Consider the following 19,706-nt stretch of genomic DNA (forward strand, 5'->3'; position numbering starts at 1 on the left):
ATTGATAATTTTATTGTTTTGACTAATTATTTTCATTATTCTTGGTTGATAACCTTATCATTGTTAATTGATAGCTTATACTTTCTAATTGATAATTCCTATTTTCTCATTAGTGGTTTTATTGTTATTTGATTACTGATCATCTTCAATTAATAATTTAATTATTTTTGATAGATAATTTTTATTATTTTAATAATCATATTTCATGATTATTAATAATTAGCCAACGTCAAGTCTACTCCTATTGCACTACAACATGAACTCCACCTTTTCAAGCTCCGGGTTTTTAGCAAAGGCTGCTTTAGGTATTGTTTCCACGGGGCTTTCCACAAAAAAAACCTCTGTCACACCTGCTCTCAGCATTTGAGGAATTTCTGTTGTAGATGAATCGAAGATTTCCTGGTTCTCTTTGGGGCAGTCCGTCGGAGTGTTGTATTGAGGCAAGGACGTCTCAAACAGTACAGACAGAAAAAGAACGACGATTTCTCCTCTTGACATTGTTATTCACTATCAAAAGAAAAAGATATGATCATATATAACTTACAAAATTGACCAGATAAGATGTTGATCCATGTTCTGTTACAGTCAAATATTAAAGGAACATTCACGTACCAGATTATTTGCAGTCGCAGGATGAAGCAGAAGGTAGATACATTAGAGATGAGACACAAACAAACACAGTCTCATCAGTTATCTTTCTGAAAGGGTGCATCCCACATGAGGCGTGGTGCAAGACACGTCTGCAGCTTGAGATAAGAGCGGAGACTGGAGAATATTTTTAATGTTTGAGGCATTAACTTCATGGCTAACTAACATGGCTCTAAGATTACAAAATGTTACAGTAATTTGTTCTTATTCACTAACATTCAGTATCTATAAACTCAATACTGAATAAGTTTTCAAAACAAAGTATCCCACAAGAGATTTGGATGTTAATTTCTCATTATACTTTAGAGTCTGACTCTATAGATAAGTTTGCAGCTCGTACAAGCTTATTTATGATGTATGTTAGGTTATTCACCTGGTGCAGTTGTGTAAATTTAGATTATTTTAAAGGTTGAATATTCATCATTCTCTATAAATTCCCACTCACTGTGGAATGTAAACACTTTCATGCAGCTGTTTCCACATTGGTGAAAGCAGAAAGAAATTAAAACTTTACAAGTCAACAATCCTCCTGTTCAGATCAACTTATCTTAAGTTTGTTTATTATGTTATGTTTTAACTTCCCTACCAGAACATTGTTATTGTCAGTTAATAATTAGTCAGCATTTGTAATTCGTTTGTTTTGTCTTGTCTCTGTATAATTGCAGGGGAAGCGATGGGTGGAAGTTTGGGATTCAGGCCAAAATAGTTTCAACCATTATTGGGACTTCTTTCCAGTAGATGGCAGTCTTTTATATTGAATGGATATAATCGAGAGGACAGCAGACAAAAGTTGGATGAGTGGTGGAAGTTACTACCATTGCAAAATGTGTACAATTACTACATCCCTCTGTTTCTGACAATCAACCTAGCTTTGTGATTAATTAATTTGAATGCAAACTTGTGGTACAGTATCACGCTGTACCTTTTTCAATTCATTGTGACTACTTTAAAATCCACTCAGTCTGAACAGGAGATTTCCCTTTGCAGTTGTTTCTACAAGACTGGCAACACAATTAGTATTTTTTTCAGTCAATCATGTAATTTATGATTCAGTATGTAAGTGCAATGCTGCTGACCTTCAGAACTTAACCTTTACTTTGTGGTTAAACTACTTTTCACAGGGATTTCAGTCGTGTTTTGTCTTTCACCATGTCCTAGAGTGAGGTATTCTGTCATATTCCTTGAGAAAAAGTGTGTGAGTTGTCATGATAAACTATGAATAGCTTACTTCAATAAATGAACACTTCAAAGTGAGACTGATTCTTCTAAAAGCAGTGCATTTATTCATTGCAAAGTAACATGTTGCTTTGATTGTCTTACAATGGATGAACAATTCAACTATGATTTAGCATGGATACTCATTCAACGATTACAATTGTTGCTGGAATGTATTGTTAGCACAAAAATTCAAACTGCAATAATTAATGAAATAATGACAGACCATTGAAGAGAGTACTCAGTTCTGTCTAAACATTTTTTTTAAAGAAGGTTACTATTTATCTGCATTTCACTTCACACTCACCAAATAATCCCACTTTCCCACAAAATAGTTTTTTACATATAGTGTGTAAGATGACAGATCACGTTTTAGAGCACACAGGACAAAGCGGTATGCTAACTAACTCAAAAGAAAATCCATTTCCTTGTTTGTTCTAGCCGAAGAAGAATGAGCTGTTGCAGTTCTTTCTATGACTTGGAGGCTCTAAAATCATCGCTATGCTCAACGTTTTGTGGGATGACCTCAGTAATCAGCGAGCAGTTTCCCTTGGCTTTAAATGTTCCTGTGTCATTGATGCTGGGTGGTCTACAGCACAGAGTTCTTATTTCTGCAGCCTATATTTCCTCTGCCTCTCTTGTTCTTCCTCCAGCACACGCAGCTGTGGGTGTGCTGGTATTATTGTTGTTGCTTCTGTGGTCGGAGGTGTAGTTGGTCGTGTTGTGGTTGTGGGAGTTGTTGTCGGTGTGGTGGTGGTGGGGCGGTAAGTAGTGGGGGGAAGGGTGGGGCAAATTAATTGATCTTCTGTCAAGGATTGGATTTCCTGCTGCTTTAAATGTTCTGGATACTCACAGACAACAGGTGATGCAAGCTTGTCAGAGTTTGCTTTTATCCAGAGGTGAAAAGAAATCAGATTACAATCACAGTGCCAAGGGTTTTCACTGAGGTAAAGCCTGCTTATGTTTATAAGAGGCTCAAAAACATCCTCAGGGAGCGTCTGCAGGTCGTTATGATCGAGCTTTAGTGTGACCAGTGACTGAAGCTTTTCAAACACATCTGCATCCAGCGACTTTATCTTGTTATTCTGTAGGTTCAGCTCCATGAGCTCCTCTGGGCCTTCAAAGTACTCGGGAGACAAGGAGGAAAAATTATTCTTAGACAAGTCAAGCTTCTTGACTTTGTTCAGGGCGCTAAATATTCCTGGAGGGAGGGTGCTGAGATAATTTTGACTGAGGCTTAATTCAGTCAGATTGGGCATTTTCCCAAAAAGAACTGGTGGGAGACTTGTCAGTTTATTCTTCCACAGGGTCAGAGTTTTAAGATGAGGGAAGCCAACAAAATATTCTTCAGGTAAACTGGTGAGGTGGTTATTGTCCAAAGTGATCTTCTTTAGTTTGTCTTTATGTGGAAACAGATTTGGTGATAATTCGGCTATTATGTTGCCCTGCAAGGCGATTTCAATCAAGTTTGGTAAAGTCTGAAAAATGTCCTCAGGAATGGTGGTTAGCTGATTCTCATAAAGACCCAGTACCTGCAGTTTGTTAAGGTGGGAAAACAAACAGGCAGATACAGTGTAAATGTTGTTTTTAGCTAATTGGAGATACACAAGGTTATCAAGACCTTCAAACGTCCCATCTTCAATCGTTGCGATCTCGTTCCCATGTAGCTGGAACTCCCTTACTTTTTTAAGGCCGACAAACAAGCCTCTCTCCAAACGACGTAGCCTGTTAGACTTCAGTATGATACTCTCCAGGTTGCTGAGGTCTTTGAAGACTCCAACTGGGATTAACATTAATGGAGTGTTGGAGATCTCAACGTGCTTGAGGGACCCCAAACCTTCAAAAGCTCCTGGCTCAATAGCTGATGTTGGAGTGTACATGAACACCACCTTTTCAAGCTCCGGGTTTTTAGCAAAGGCTGCTTTAGGTATTGTTTCCGCCTGGCTTTCCACAAAAAAAACCTCTGTCACACCTGCTCTCAGCATTTGAGGAATTTCAGTAGTAGCTGACATGAAGACTTCCTGGATGTCTTTGGGGCAGTCCGTGGGATTGGTTGGTGTTGTGGTTGTAGGTGTGGTTGGTCGTGTTGTTGTTGTGGGAGTTGCTGTGGTGGTGGTGGGGCGGGTAGTTGTGGGGGGAAGGGTGGGGCAAATGAATTGATCTTCTGTCAAGGATTGGATTTTCTGCCCCTTTAAATATTCTGGATACTCACAGACAACAGGTGATGCAAGCTTGTCAGAGTTTGCTTTTATCCAGAGGTGAAAAAAAATCAGATTACAATCACAGTGCCAAGGGTTTTCACTGAGGTAAAGCCTCCTTAGCTTTATTAAAGGCTCAAAAATATCCTCAGGGAGCGTCTGCAGGTCGTTATGATCGAGCTTTAGTGTGACCAGTGACTGAAGCTTTTCAAACACATCTGCATCCAGTGACTTTATCTTGTTATTCTGGAGGTTCAGCTCTGTGAGCTTCTCTGGGCCTTCAAAGTACTCGGGAGACAAGGAGGCAAAATGATTATTAGACAAGTCGAGCTTCTTAACTTTGTTAAGGGCGCTAAATATTCCTGGAGGAAGGGTGCTGAGATCATTTTGACTGAGGCTTAGCTGAAGCAGTTTAGGCATTTTCCCAAAAAGAACTGGTGGGAGACTTGTCAGTTTATTCTTCTGCAGGGTCAGAGTTTTAAGCTGAGGGAAGCCAACAAAATATTCATCAGGTAAACTGGTGAGAAGGTTATTGTCCAAAAGGATCTTCTTTAGTTTGTCTTTATGTGGAAACAAATCTGGTGATAATTCTGCTATTTTGTTGCCCTGCAAGGCGATTTCCGTCAAGTTTGGTAAACTCTGAAAGATGTCCTCAGGAATGGTGGTAAGCTGATTCTCATAAAGACGTAGTACCTGCAGTTTGTTAAGGTTTGAGAACAAACTGGTAGATACAGTGGAAATGTTGTTTTTAGCCAAATGGAGAGACTCAAGGTTCTCAAGACCTTCAAATGTCCCATCTTCAATCAATGCGATCTCGTTCATATGTAGCTGGAGATCCCTTACTTTTTTAAGGCCGTCAAACAAGCCTCTCTCCAAACGACGTAGCCTGTTAGACTTCAGTATGATACTCTCCAGGTTGCTGAGGTCTTTGAAGACTCCAATTGGGATTAACATTAATGGAGTGTTGGAGATCTCAACGTGCTTGAGGGACCCCAAACCTTCAAAAGCTCCTGGCTCAATAGTTGATGTTGGAGTATACATGAATTCCACCTTTTCAAGCTGCGGGTTTTTAGCAAAGGCTGCTTTAGGTATTGTTTCCACGGGGCTTTCCACAAAAAAAACCTCTGTCACACCTGCTCTCAGCATTTGAGGAATTTCTGTGGTAGATGAACCGAAGATTTCCTGGTTCTCTCTGATGCAGCCCGTCGGAGTGTTGCATTGATGCAACGACGTCTCAAACAGTACTGACAGAAAAAGAACGACGATTTCTCCTCTTGACATTGTTATTCACTATCAAAAGAAAAAGATATGATCATATATAACTTACAAAATTGAACAGTTAAGATGTTGATCCATGTTCTGTTACAGTCAAATATTAAAGGAACATTCACGTACCAGATTATTTGCAGTTGCAGGATGAAGCAGAAGGTAGTTACATTAGAGATGAGACACAAACAAACACAGTCTCATCAGTTATCTTTCTGAAAGGGTGCATCCCACATGAGGCGTGGTGTAAAACACGTCTGCAGCTTGAGATAAGAGTGGAGACTGGAGAATGTTTTTAATGTTTGAGGCATTAACTTCATGGCTCAGCAGAATGGCTCTAAGATTACAAAATGTTACAGTAATTTGTTCTTATTCACTAACATTCAGTATCTATAAACTCAATACTAAATAAGTTTTTAAAACAAAGTATTCCACCAGAGATTCAGATGTTAATTTCTGAATATACTTCAGAGTCTGACTCTATAGATAAGTTTGCAGCTCTTACAAGCTTTTTTTATGATGTATGTTCTGTTTCCACATTGGTGAAAGCAGAAAGAAAGTAAAACTTTACAAGTCAACAATCCTCCTGTTCAGATCAACTTATCTTAAGTATATTAATTATGTTTTGTTTTAACTTCCCTACCAACACATTGTTATTGTCAGTTAATAATTAGTCAGCATTTGTAATTCGTTTGTTTTGTCTTGTCTCTGTATAATTGCAGGGGAAGCGATGGGTGGAAGTTTGGGATTCAGGCCAAAATAGTTTCAACCATTATTGGGACTTCTTTCCAGTAGATGGCAGTCTTTTATATTGAATGGATATAATCGAGAGGACAGCAGACAAAAGTTGGATGAGTGGTGGAAGTTACTACCATTGCAAAATGTGCACAATTACTACATCCCTCTGTTTCTGACAATCAACATAGTTTCAGTGAATGATTACTTTGAATGCAAACTTGTGGTAAACTTCTTTTTACAGGGATTTCAGTCGGGTTTGTCTTTCACCATTTTCTGGAATAAGGTATTTATGTCATATTCCTTGAGAGAAAGTGTGTGAGTTGTCATGTTATACCATGAATAGCTTACTTCAGTAAATAATCACTTCAAAGTGAGACTGATTCTTCTAAAAGCAGTGCATTTATTCATTGCAAGGTAACATGTTGCTTTGAATTGTCTTACAATGGATGAACAATTACATCTTTGATTTAGCATAGATACTCATTCAATGATTACAACTTTTGCTGAAATGTATTGTTAGCACAAAAATTCAAACTGCAATAATTATGAAATAATGAAAGACCATTGACGAGAGTACTCAGTTCATTCAAAAGAAGTACACTGTTTGTGTGCATTTCAGTTTACATTCACCAAATAATCCCACTTTCCCATTAAACGGTTTTAAAAAGATAGTGTGCAAGATGACAGATCACGTTTTAGAGCACACAGGACTGGTACAAAGCGGTATGCTAACTAATTACTAAAGAAAATCAGTTTCCTTGTTGGTTCTAGCTGAAGAAGAAGGAGCTGTTCCGGTTCTTTCTATGACTTGGAGGCTCTAAAATCAACGCTATGCTCCAGGTTTTGTGGGATGACCTCAGTAATCAGCGAGCAGTTTCCCTTGGCTTTAAAAGTTCCTGTGTTATCGATGCTGGGTGGTCTACAGCACAGAGTTCTTATTTCTGCGGCCTATATTTCCTCTGCCTCTCTTGTTCTTCCTCCAGCACACGCAGCTGATGATCACAGTGCTAATGAGGACAGTGGACACTACTGCGATGATGAGAAGGGTCATCGCAGTGTTATTAGAAACCGGTCCCTGTTCCCCCTGTCCGCTGCTGGTGACTTCCTCAGGCTCCGAGGTGGGCGTGGTGTTGACAGCAGGTGGGACAGTGCTTCTTCTCGTTGGAGGGGTATTTGGTTTCCTCCTCTTCTCTGTTGAAGTCAACACAGGATCCTCGGTAGAGCTGAGAGGCATCAGGTTCTCGTTTGTCAGCAGAACGATCACCTCACCGTTCAGGTTGAAAGGCACTTCACACACCACAAGGGTTTGGTTGGCCTTGGTTGGGTGCTGTCTAAGCCAATCCCTAAGAGGCAGAATATCTTTATCACACCTCCAGGGATTCTGCTGTAGGAGTACTTCATTTGTCACATTGAGTGCATCCAGACTTTCCTGTGGCATGCTGTTGAAGGAATTGTTTCGCAGGTCTATCTGTCCGAGATGGCTCACACCCTGCAGAAAACCTGAAGGGAAGGAGCTGATGAAGTTATGCTCCAGGGAAATGTTAACCAGGCTTGGAAGACCTTGGAAAGTCCCAGCTTGCAAGGTTGTGAGCAGATTGGTGTGAAGTGATATCTCTCCCACCTTCTCCAACCCCCTGAAGGTCCCGGAAGAAACGTAGTTGATCTGGTTGCGACTCAGCACCAGCAGACGCAACTGAGTAAGATTTCTGAAGGTGTCATCCTCCACACGGCTGAGCTTGTTGTCATAAAGCCACAGCTCCTGCAAGGGCATGGGCCCAAACACCCCTGGACCCAGACTCTCCAGCTGGTTTTCATACAGTGACATCTGGGAAAGGAGGGGAAGGTTTAAAAAGATCCCCAGTGGAATAGATGTAAGCCTGTTGTTAGAGAGGAACAGCTTTTGGAGCTTCCGATTGTTAGAGAACAGGTCACGGTGGAGGTGAAAGATTAGATTGTCATTTAGGGATAGTTCCTCCAGATTGCCAAGGTCATCCAGACTGCCAGCAGGGAGTTCCTGTAGGGAGTTTTTACTAAGCCGGAGGATTTTAAGCTTAGAAAGACCCATGAATGTCTCAACAGACAGTTGACTGATATTGTTTCCGGAAAGTAAAAGATAACTTAGCTGAGTGAGAGTGTTAAAAGTTTCAAAAGGTACAGATGTGAAAAGATTCTTGCTTAGGTCAAGAACTTTCAGATACTTCAGAGAGGAAAACCAATGAGGGCGGATTACCAGGAGTTTGTTGCTCTTTAGAGTCAGAGACTCAAGACTCTGAAGATTTTGGAATAAGGCCTCTGGGAGATCTTGCAGTTCCGTGCCAGTAAACCCCAAGGCACCTATATTCAGAGTGGCATCAAGTGTGCCAGGTTGCACCTCCTTCAGAACAGTGTCTTTAATCACAAAGATGTTGAGGGCGTTAGAGAAAACAGCCAGGTCCTCTGGTTTCAGAGAGTAGATACTGGAGTTGGCCACGTAGAGGGCAGTGGTAGATGAGGGCAGAGGTGTGGGGAAGTCTGAGAGGCCACTGCAGAGTATTTTGTTTGTTTGACATTTGCATCCAACTGGACAAGCCCAAACAACAGCATTTAGAGAACAGAGAAGAAGGAACACATGAAGGGTCAGGGGCAGGTCCATGTTTCTCCTAGAAAACAGAAACAAAAATATTTTGCAGTTAAAACTGGTTGAGTCTTTAGCGAACATTTTTTGGTCCTCAAAGGGCACCGTGACCTTGAATTTGGACCTTTGACCACTCAAATCCTTCAATCCATGAGTCTAAGTAAACATTTGCGCCAAATTTTTAAAGATTATCTCAAGTTGTTTTTAAGAAAACACGTTCAAAGAGCAAAAACAGGTTTTCTGAGATCACAGTGACCTAGATAGAGTACTTTATTCATCCCCGAAGGGAAATTAAGTAAACCTTGACCTATGACCCCCAAATTCTAATAAGCTCATCCTTGATTCCAATTGAATGTTTGTGCTAAATGTATTACAATTCCCTGTGGGTGCCATAACAAGATGGGCATTTTACCCAGAGCATAGATCCATTTATGCTCATGAAGGAAACTGAATTGCTCCGTTCTTAACATGAAGCTTTGCTGTGTTTTTAACCGCGTGCTACTCTCAAATATTTGCTGTAGAGTCTTTTTCTAGTTTCCGTGGTCTGTCTTTTCTCCTTTCCCTGAGAGAACAGACACGAAGGGGGATCTCTACATTTTAAATCATCACCATAATAAGACATTTCTATTGAAGGCAACTCTAATTAGGAACAGTGCCTCCACGTTGCTGCCTCAGCATTCTTGTTTTAACCAAAGAGGAGACATTAGCATGGATCGATCTAGTGCTTTATTTTGCTGCCTGTGGCTTGGAGCATTGCTCATTAGTATTACCAAAAGGGCTGACTGGTGAAACACTGTGTTTAGCCAGCGTTTGGCATTAAAACGCTGAATTCTTGATTTGTATTCATCAGACATTTCAGTGTGCTGCGGGATGTTTTGGAATTAAAGTAGACGCTGGTCTGACATGCACATGGTGTTTGGTTTCCCCCACTATAGCAAAGTCCTCACTATTTGCTCTCTACATTTGCTATTATTATATCACAGCCTGCACATGTTGGAGGCTGAGGCTGTGCTCACTGTTTGTAATGGGACAGGAGAACAGAACTACCTCTTTATAGAAATCCATTTAAAGTTCTGCGACTTAATGTTGGCAAGCGTGAATTGTTTCTCAGTGGCTGAAGTGTATTAGGGTGCAGAAAGAGTCTCTGAGAGGAAGTGGCGATTGTTCTTCTCTTTCTTCATCTTTTGTTTTTCACATCAGAGATCGAGGGTCATAAAATCCACCCTGGTAAATCGCAGCTCATCCTGTTTTGACATATTGTGAGCTCATTTTATTTAGGCTGAGGGGTGCGAGGTCCCTGCTGTGAGAGGACATTATTTGTAGAACATTATTAAAAATCTGATTGTTAAACTTAATTTCTAACTGTTTACCTTCTACTATTACAAAATCTGTGAAAATATACAAAAACATTAATGATAGAAATATTAGTTCTGACTTTCCCTTTTTTGTTCATATGAGGTTTATGGGGAGATATCCACTGGTTTCATCACAATCTCCACTTCCCTTTTTCTCTTAAATGTTTTGAATGAGATGGTCAGATTTCACATTTAGGGTCAGGGTGGGGTTGCCAAACATATCAGTTCCCCTTTAGTTGTACGATAGATTTACACGCCTTATTTTGACAATTGTTTCTTCACCCTTTTATACTCCTCGAATCAAAATTACAACTGCAGTTTAATAATGATCCAATTCAAACCATGTTTCCACTCTGGTTTATATTATAATGTCCCAGTCCAACCAAAACCACAGTCTAGTCTTCACTGTGATGACCTGGAATGGTCTACAGCGCAGTGTAATGGCTAAAGCATTTCCAGTTCACCAGTAATTGCTTAGATTTTTTTCCCCCTTGCCGGAGCTGATGCATCAGCACTTTGTAAAAGACTGAACCAACAGAAGAGAAAAGAAAGTGGTCAAGTCATTGAGACGCGATCCATTTTACATATAAAAGGTCTTTGTTTAAGCTTTTACATAAACTGTAAAAATGTTAGGATAACAATAACACAGACAGTGTATGTCGACTGTCTTCTTCACATGAATACACACGCTCCTTGGTTAAATCACAAAAGGACGTAAGCAGTAACTCATTGATCATCATAGCTGTCTCCTTCATGTTTCCGCCCTGAAATATTCTAGCCACATTTTCATTCTATAGCATCTTGATCAGCACCCTGGTAACATGGCACACTATTTGGCAGAACTTACCTCCAGTAGTATCTGACGATTGAGTGAACACAGACAGTGGGTCGGTCTGGTTATCTTTTATGTGCGTCCTCCCTTCTCGTCCTCAGCTTCACAAGTCCTGTGATGAAAGTTTCCAGCACTTTCTGAACTCTCACGGCATCACATTTTCCTGCTCCTCGTCATCACCCGTTTCCCTTCCTCAGTCACTTTTTTCTTTTTTCTCTGCTTCTTGTCCTGAGGTCATGAAACCGGCAGGTTCTTTCTCTGAAGCCTCAGTGTCACTGTTCAGCTGGCCCAGCTCCCCCCCCCCCCCCCCCCCCCCTGTTGTCCCCTCCTCACACGATCACACCCACACTCACATTTTCTGGGGGTTCAGGCAACAGGGGAAGCCCCACCCCTCTGGGACTGGATTTGTGTTTGTATGGCTGCTTGAACGCATGTAGGAGGATGTGTGTGATCTGTAATTCATCTGAGTGGATCCATATGTTTTTCACCTATGTAACTACATGTGTTTCTTGTTTTCCTCCAGGAACACATGTACAGTATATTTCAGTTGGTTAGTGTTGCAGGCAGGGGTAGAATATGGTTCAAGTCAAGAGAAAGGATTTTGTGATTAGTTTTGAGTGTATGCGCACTGTTGTTGTTTTGGTTTTGCAAATTGAAGCATAGGCTGCTCATATTTTTATACGTGGCAACCCTGGTATGCTTGTAAGCCGATGGGTTTGGCACTTCGCACCTCATAAATCCACTGTTAGGGAATTATACTCAGCACAAAAAAACAACAAAACAACCAGGGCACTTGTGTCCAGTCTTTTGTTGCAGATTATATGATTCTGGATGAAATAGTGTGATAATTACCTGCTGCTGTACACAGCTACTGTAAGTTTGCACATCCATTATGCTGTTGAATGAAACTTTCATCATAAATATCCAGAGTCTATCACATATTAAGAAATCATGCTTTATTAGGACGGAAGGAAACAAGACATAACCCCTGAAAATGTCCAGCGTTCATCTTTTTTTCATGAACCTGTTCATGTAAATACGTGGTGATTTCGTCCTGGTACTAAAATGTGGAATGTTCTGTTCCTCAATAAACCAGTGAGAGAGAAAAAAAAGGGTAAGGCAGCTAGTGTTGTGCTGCTTCTAGCATTCCTCTGTTGCTGTAAGTAAATCCATCTGTTTTATAAGCCGACTAACACCCTCTTTACCACAGGCTACAGATAGCGAGGGTGGAGTTAACGTATAGCTGGGCCGTTTCTGCAATCTTTCTGATATTGCTGTGAAGACACAGGTTGAGAAAGTTTGTACCAGTGTTTTATAATTGACTAATTTGATCTTTAACTTACAAGAACACAATGGAGTCTATTATCATCAAGCTGAAACACATATAACCATAATCTGTATGTTCTTCTTTTGTGTCCACATGGATCCGTAACATCATCAATAAACTGTTCATGCTGTAACAGACTGGAAGTCTTTTTAACTGCCACTTTATTTAATCAGGAAAATCCAGATTAAAAAGGGGGTTTACTTGAAGTTTCTTCCAGGTTAAGAAAACATGCTGCCAGCGGTTGATTCATGTGAGATATGATTTATTTCAAACTACTTTGGAGAGCAGGAGTTAGCAGATACACAAAAAGGTCTTTTTTTTTATATTTCTGACAAGTGATACATGAATAAAACACCTGTATCTAAACAACAATTCATCAATCAACATTTAAAAACAAATTTTTTAAATTCTTACATTTATGAGTCCTTGGACTGGTGTACTTTAGGTAAAAGCCTGAGTTACAGTAACAGACATTCTTAGGGCTTCACATAATATTTAATAAGGGTTCATATTTAGAAATGAACATTTGTGTAGCGACATTACGCATAGGTCTATACTTAGAACTTTTCTGAGAAAAACAACTCCCATTTAAATGGTAATCAGTTGGTGTTCAAAATGAAACTCAATGGTTAGCTTACTTTTGCTGTATAACTACTGCATAGCTAAAGCTAAAGCTGAGCCTATATTTTTTATCAGAAATATTTTTATTGCGTTTTTACATTTCACAGAAAAACACATACACCTCAAACCCCAATGTCTATTATTTTGACATATGAGTTTTATCGCACCAAACAACAATCAAGAGTCTCCTGTAAATGAGCTGTGGAAAATATCAGGTTAAGATAAAATGTATCTGTTTAGAATATTTAGAATATTAAAATAAACAATTGTTAAATAGGGACAACTTCCTGATCTTTGTTGTTAAACTTATGTCTCCAGTAGATTTTGGGGTCAGTGGTAGATTTGAGTTAGGTTAACGTTAGGGAAGTAGTGGATAAGTCTGTGTAAAGTTCCCAAAAGTGACCCATGACGATACACGTGTGTGTGTGGGTGTGTGTGAGAGAGAGAGAGCGAGTGAGAGTGTGTCACCACTGTTGTGTGGGCTCAGCGTACTGGAAGGGCCTAATCACTGGTTGTCATAGCGATGAACTTGGGCGCTGCTGCCCAATTCATCCTCTTTTGTTTGCTGTTTGCTGTTTAAAGTCCAATCTCCTCTCGAGGAATTCCCGGCATCCGCTGTCATTTTGTGAAGGTTTAAAAGCTTTGGAGGCTTTTTTTTACACAAGCAGTCAAACGTTCTCTGTTGTTTTGCCTCCAGAGAAAAATAAATAAAACTAAAGTGGGATGTGATATCATCAACAAAACTGGATAGAAATGTAATGTAGTTCTTTGACGATGTACTTCTGTAAAGACATTTGTATGAAAGCTTGAGGATAACTTGTGGGATAAAAAAAAAAGGTATGTCATGAGTGATCTTGGATAACACAGAAAGAGAAACAATTGTGTACATTGTTGTGGGTTTGTTTTATAATGAAGGCCTGGAAATTGGGGCACTGTTCTGCCAAAGAGACGTTTGATCCAAAGTTATTTTGCTCCCTGACCTTGTGAAATCATGGCGATGACTGATTGACTTGGAGTCTCTTGTTTTGAAGGCTTTTGCGAAAATGACGATGGGATGTGAATCATTTACCGAAAGCTTGTGCTTTCTTTTGGGAAAGTACATTTATCTGTCATCTCCTTTCAAAGAAGAAATCTGGATGACAACCCCAGATAAGAGAAAATAATGTTTATACTAAAGAACTTCTCTAAAATACATTGGTGGCCCGACACAAGTCTTTGAAACAAAAATTCCAATTATGAATAGATTTAGCAAATGGTTTTTAGTATACATATTCATAACTATTCTGTAACTTTTAAAGATAAAAAATACGACCAAACTGTGACAAACTAAGTTCCCAAATAACAGTGTGTGAATGTGTATGGTAAAGAATAAAAGCATCAAGTGGTTAATTCCCGGATGTATGACCTATACCTACCTCTGTTCTGTGGTATCTATGCAATTATTTATTTTAATTATCTCAATGTAACAAAAGGTATTTGTCTGATTTAAACTGATAACAGATGTTGGAGCAAAAGTACTTGTAATTACTGATGGGAGAGGCAGGAATATCATCATGACGCTGCTTGATGGTATTTTTATTTGCCTGAGCTGACAGGAAGGAAGGGAGGAAGGGAGGAAGGGAGGAAGGGAGGAAGGGAGGAAGGGAGGAAGGGAGGAAGGGAGGAAGGAAGGAAAGAAAGGAACTCTTCATGCAGTTTGGCACTTTTACAACTAGAGGGAGACAAAATCACCTCGGTTTTGTATATGTTGATTGACATCATCACTCAAGTAAAAACAAAAACTTACACACGGTGTTCTTCATACATCTTCATACATACATTCATTCAAAAATCTTCATACATGCAATCTGATGACAAGGAGACCAAAAAACTGCAACTAACCGTTATTTTTATTATCAATCAATCTGGAAAATATATTTTAAAACAAAATACACTCATTGTTTAGTTAATGATGTGTTAAAATGGTGAAAAACACCCCCATACCCCAAAAGCGATGTCTTCATATTGTAAATGTGTCCAACCAACAGTCCAAAATCCAAAGAGATGTGATTTATTAAAATAAAATACTTTTTCACCAGATATTTGAAAAGCTGGTGTCAGATAATTTTATATTATATATTTTTTTTAAATGATAGAAGAATTACTGAAATAATTGTCTTGTAAATGTAACTCAAAATATGCAAATTATAATAAAAATGCTCAGATTATATAAAATGACGAACAAATAATTTGTCAAATGAATTGATTTGCATGATCACAGCTTTGTTAAAGCGTAAGTTTTGTATTTCCTATTGTACTGTATATTATTAATTATTGTATCATCTAACCATGATTCTTAGAAAGCAATCTTAAAATGATCTGACCTTCAACACTTTTTAAAATAGACTACATCGAATCCCATTTCTCAAGCCAAACTGCCCACAACTAAAATAGCATCGAGGAAAGCAACAAATAATAGTGATCTTTAATGTGCTGCAGCTTGTGGAAAAGGACAGTTTATCTTTGGCTCTCGTGCACTCAGCCTGATAACATGGTGTGCTACCCTTATTTACGTGTACACTCGGCCTTCAGCTTATCCATGGTCTTGTCGAGCCGATACAAAGTATACATGGCAGCAAGAATGAGGAACAGGCCTGTGGTCGCGAGAAGGATGTGACAGAACATCAGGAACCCAGCCCAGGCTGTGTCTGAGGGCAGAAACCACACCAACACCCAGCCGCTGTGGTGGTTGTGGTGAACATACTCCGTCCCCTGCTCGATCACCAGCCGGTCATGGAAAACCTGTGACGGCTGATAGCTCACGTGAGTATCGGTACTGAGAGGGAGCTCTTCTTTTGGTAGAGCGGTGGTTGCAGGGTGGAGGGAGGATGTTGCAGCATTGGAGGTGGTTGAATTTGCAGGTTTGGTGGATGATGGTATGATGACTTCAATGGTGCTTGATGGTGTTGCTGGAGCAGTGGTTGTTGAGGCTGGCAAATTGTTCTTCCCAGGAAAAACAGTGGAAACATCACAATAACTGAACTCCTGATCTTGCAAAGATTCTAATGTACGGAGCTGTTTGTTAGATGGACTTCGACATGTCACATTTCCTTTGTCAATGACCACACGAGCATTGCTTCTTATCCATCTTGCAATACCTCTGATGCTGCACGTGCAATCCCAGGGGTTGCCAATCAGAGTCAGAGTGCCCAACGCTTCATTTGACAAGAAAATATCTCCTGGCAGAGTCTTGAGGTAGTTATTCTTCAAATCAATGGTCTGAAGCTCTTCGAGGCCCTGAAAAACGTTTTCGGTTAGGTTTTGCAGACTGTTGCCGCTCAGAACCAACATGTTCAGTGAGGTGAGTTTGGAGAACAGCTGAGGATGTAGATAGTGGAGGTCGTTGAATTTCAGCGAGAGCTTCTTGAGGTGGGGGAGACAGCAGAAAAGGTCTGCGGGCAACTCTCTGAGATGTTCATTTAAATGGAGGTGAAGCCTCAACAGCCCGGACATGTTGCTGAATAAATTCCCAGGAACAGTAGTGAGTTTGGTGTAGTACAGATACAATTCTCTCATCTCAGGCATGTGACCCATCAGCTGGTTTGGTAGAGAAAGCAAGGGGTTGTTGTAGAGGGTCAGCTTGCTCAGCTTGGGCATATTATAAAAGGTTTCTTGGGGGACACCCTGAAGTTGGTTGGAGGACAAAGTGAGACTCGTCAGGTTCGTCAGTGGATGGAACAGAAGCCGCGGGAGGCTGGCGATCTGGTTGTGGTCGATCAGTAGGTCCTGGAGGTTGATGAGTGCATCAAACATCTCAGACTCCAGCGCCTCGAGTTCATTATTGTACATGTAGAGTTTGAGAAGGTTGATCAAGGAGCGAAAGATTGTGGGAGAAAGCCTCTTCAAGCGGTTCCTGGCAAGGTTGAGATATGTGAGTTCGGTCAGTCCATTGAAAACACCCGGAGGGAGATCCATCAGTTTGTTGCGGCCCAGGTCCAGAACCTGCAACTTAACAAGTCTGTTAAATATGTCTGGAGAAATGGTCTCAAGCTGGTTTCCATCTAAAAACAGCTGCTCTAGAATGGTCAGCGGACTGAACACTAGAGCGGGAAGCGTGGTGAGATCGTTGGACGACAGCTTGATGAACCTGAGCTTTGGAGCGACGTGGAAAGCCAGCGGTTGGATGGTGTGTAGGTGGCTGTGGGTCAGACCGAAGCGCTGCATTAAATCCAGGTTTTCCAGGCTCTGATGGTTTATAACATTCATGTTTGTGTTGTTGAGGTACAGCTCGTATGTCTGAGGGGGCATCTCCTTAGGTACGTCTGTGACCATGTCGCCTATGCACAGGACGACATTCTTATACGAACAGTCGCAGCTCTGAGGGCAGACCGGTCTTCCCTCGGAGCTGTAGGAGCAGTGAGGCAGCATGAAGAGGATGAGTATGATCCACAAGGGGCCTGCATGGTTGAAATGAAGACACATTAAGACGCATCATCACATTTTGTATTATATTATTACATCACATTATTTAAGTCTCTCATTAATTGACATTTGATTTGCAATGAAAATTTGCTCTTTATTATCTCTTTTTGATTCTGCTCTTCATTCTGTATTTAAAGCATATATCCTTCCCGCCTATTACTTTTTCTGTTAATCTAATTTATGTCCAATTTTATTTTTCATATTAATACATAACCTGTACTGTGGATATTGTATGTTTGGTATTTTATCTTATGGTTTTCATACATGCCACTACTGGTTTCAACCACACCCCACATGCACTTTGACATTTAATCGATGTATTTTGTATTTATGTTTTTTAAACTAAACTAACCCTAACCCTTCTCCAAGAGTAATCATCACAGAAATAAGATAAAATGTTATATTTCTATCAGTTTCAAATCAATTCTATGACAAAAAAACCTTTCATTATAGCATAAGAAAATTGAGGAAAACTCTACCAACCTCTGAAGAAGGAATCCATCTCTTTCTGTTTGATTCCACAATGCTGACTATGCTCTGTTCTTTTCTTGGGGCTGAAGCGGTAGCTGACAGCCGCTGTCTATCAAATCACCCCACCCCCTTCTTATCCAGAATACCCAGCAAGACATCATCACCACACTTATTTTAATGGCCATTTTATATTGAATTTATTATATATATTACAACACCACTCTCATAACCCCATTATTTTGTAGTTTAGGGTTTTATTTAACAACCTTTTTCCTACATATTATATCCATACAATTATTTCGACCTACAAGTTTTACTGAAAACATTCACAATGGCTCTGTTCATTTCCAGTGTCCCAATAAGACATGACAGTGTGACAATAGGTCAGCATGAGAAGACCCTGAAACTGAAGCAGCTAAATGGAATTCAACCATTATATGCTTTTTTCGGTGACTTGTCAAAGTGTTAGCTGTTAAAAAGACCTTTTGCTTTTTTATTTTTCCTTTCGTGTAAAGTTTTTGGAGAGTTTCCCCTGGTCTGGAAGTGTTTGTCAGGAACTGTGAAGTGTCAAACTCAAAGTGACACGGAGGCTGCTTGGTCATTTCCTGTGGACTTATCTTGACAGAATGGTGTGACCACAAGCTGCCTGTGCTCCAGTTTGAGGATTGAATTGAAGCGGATAACTATTATTTCTGGTCCATATCAGTCAGAGATGTTTTGTGTCTGATGCATTTGATGGAAACACATAGTTCCGTTTGTCGTTTGTGCTCGAAACAAAACAAGATAGTGTTTTTCAGTTATTGGTCCTGCTGTACCAGGCAGTGATGAGAACCGTTTAGCAGCAGTAAGTCTCAGTTCCCAGCAGTTTTACAACAGAGTCCCATGACACCTTCATCAAACATGGGACATCCGTTCATTTTTAAGTTGTGTGTGTGTTTGTGTGTGTGTTTGTGTGTGTTTGTGTGTGTGTGTTCCTGTAAAGTGCTGAAATTATGTAGTAAATACAAGGTAGAATAAATATAAATAAAGTCCTGTATGTCAAGATAAATTACACATTTTCAGTGACTCCTTGTTGGTTGATAGATTAAACATGTACCACGGAAGCAGAATAACTTAAGTTTACTGTATAAAATGAATAATGGTAAAACAAATTAAGTACAAATAATATGATATAATAAATTTAATATAAATATTGTAATATTTATGTAAGATTATAGGTATATACGACATTTAACAGTTTCTTTTAATATAGGACGTTTTTTTTTTTCAATTAATGTTGCTCTCTGTGCAGGAATTAACTGTCTAGGTTGTGATGTAGTTTTGTGTGCATGTGGGTATTTTAAAGTGCAGATCTAATAAACTCTGAAACAGCATCATGGGGAACTGGTCGTTTTTCCCTCTTCTATGATGCTGCTCTTTTACATTCACTAATGTGGCAGATGCTTTAATCCTGAGCCGTTTACACTCGAGTCACAGCACTCAAGCAGTTTTACACTTTGAATGCTGGTGGATCCTCTTCTGTTCATCATGCTGCTGTCTGTGATTCACATCTTTTCACAGGAGCTCTCGCATTGTCTAGACCCGTGACTCAGCTTTGTCACCAAAGTCCTTCAAAAGAGCAAATCAAATGAAATTCATGGCAAAGTAAATGACTAAGACACTTATTTCAATCGTTCAAACATATTATATTCAAAGTGAATAAGAACTATAATTGTTATTAGTGTTAAGAATATAGCATCATTGAAATTTTGATGGAAACCTCGAAGAAAGGTGTTCTTTTCACTCCCCTTAAAAGAGTCTGTCTCAAAAGCTTTTAGATGAAAAATATCACCCCGAAATATAAAGATAACATCATAATAGTCTTTACAGACACATTTATTTTGTCATATCTGACCCTCAAGTATTTCCAGGGAGTAGCTGAATATTTACAGATCAAAGGTTTTCACAGCCACAGTCCTCA

General features: G+C 39.8%; 2 protein-coding genes across 2 annotated transcripts; both read right to left on the reverse strand.

The window, feature by feature from the left end:
* Positions 1–1,908: 1,908 nt before the first annotated feature.
* On the reverse strand, positions 1,909–5,511 carry LOC133010754 (leucine-rich repeat-containing protein 15-like). Its single transcript, XM_061078386.1, has 2 exons — positions 5,457–5,511; positions 1,909–5,351 (listed from the first exon to the last, which is right to left on the reverse strand). Exon 2 carries the CDS (start codon positions 5,340–5,342, stop codon positions 2,469–2,471), a length of 2,874 nt encoding a protein of 957 aa, XP_060934369.1. The 5' UTR covers positions 5,343–5,351; positions 5,457–5,511; the 3' UTR covers positions 1,909–2,468.
* A 934-nt stretch (positions 5,512–6,445) lies between these two features.
* On the reverse strand, positions 6,446–17,791 carry LOC133011173 (uncharacterized). Its single transcript, XM_061078878.1, has 4 exons — positions 17,759–17,791; positions 15,367–17,250; positions 13,795–13,846; positions 6,446–8,704 (listed from the first exon to the last, which is right to left on the reverse strand). The coding sequence occupies exons 1-4, from the start codon at positions 17,775–17,777 to the stop codon at positions 6,985–6,987; spliced, it is 3,675 nt and encodes a 1,224-aa protein (XP_060934861.1). The 5' UTR covers positions 17,778–17,791; the 3' UTR covers positions 6,446–6,984.
* Positions 17,792–19,706: the final 1,915 nt, after the last annotated feature.

The sequence above is a fragment of the Limanda limanda genome, chromosome 9 (genome assembly GCF_963576545.1).
Source record: "Limanda limanda chromosome 9, fLimLim1.1, whole genome shotgun sequence".
Taxonomy (NCBI): domain Eukaryota; kingdom Metazoa; phylum Chordata; class Actinopteri; order Pleuronectiformes; family Pleuronectidae; genus Limanda; species Limanda limanda.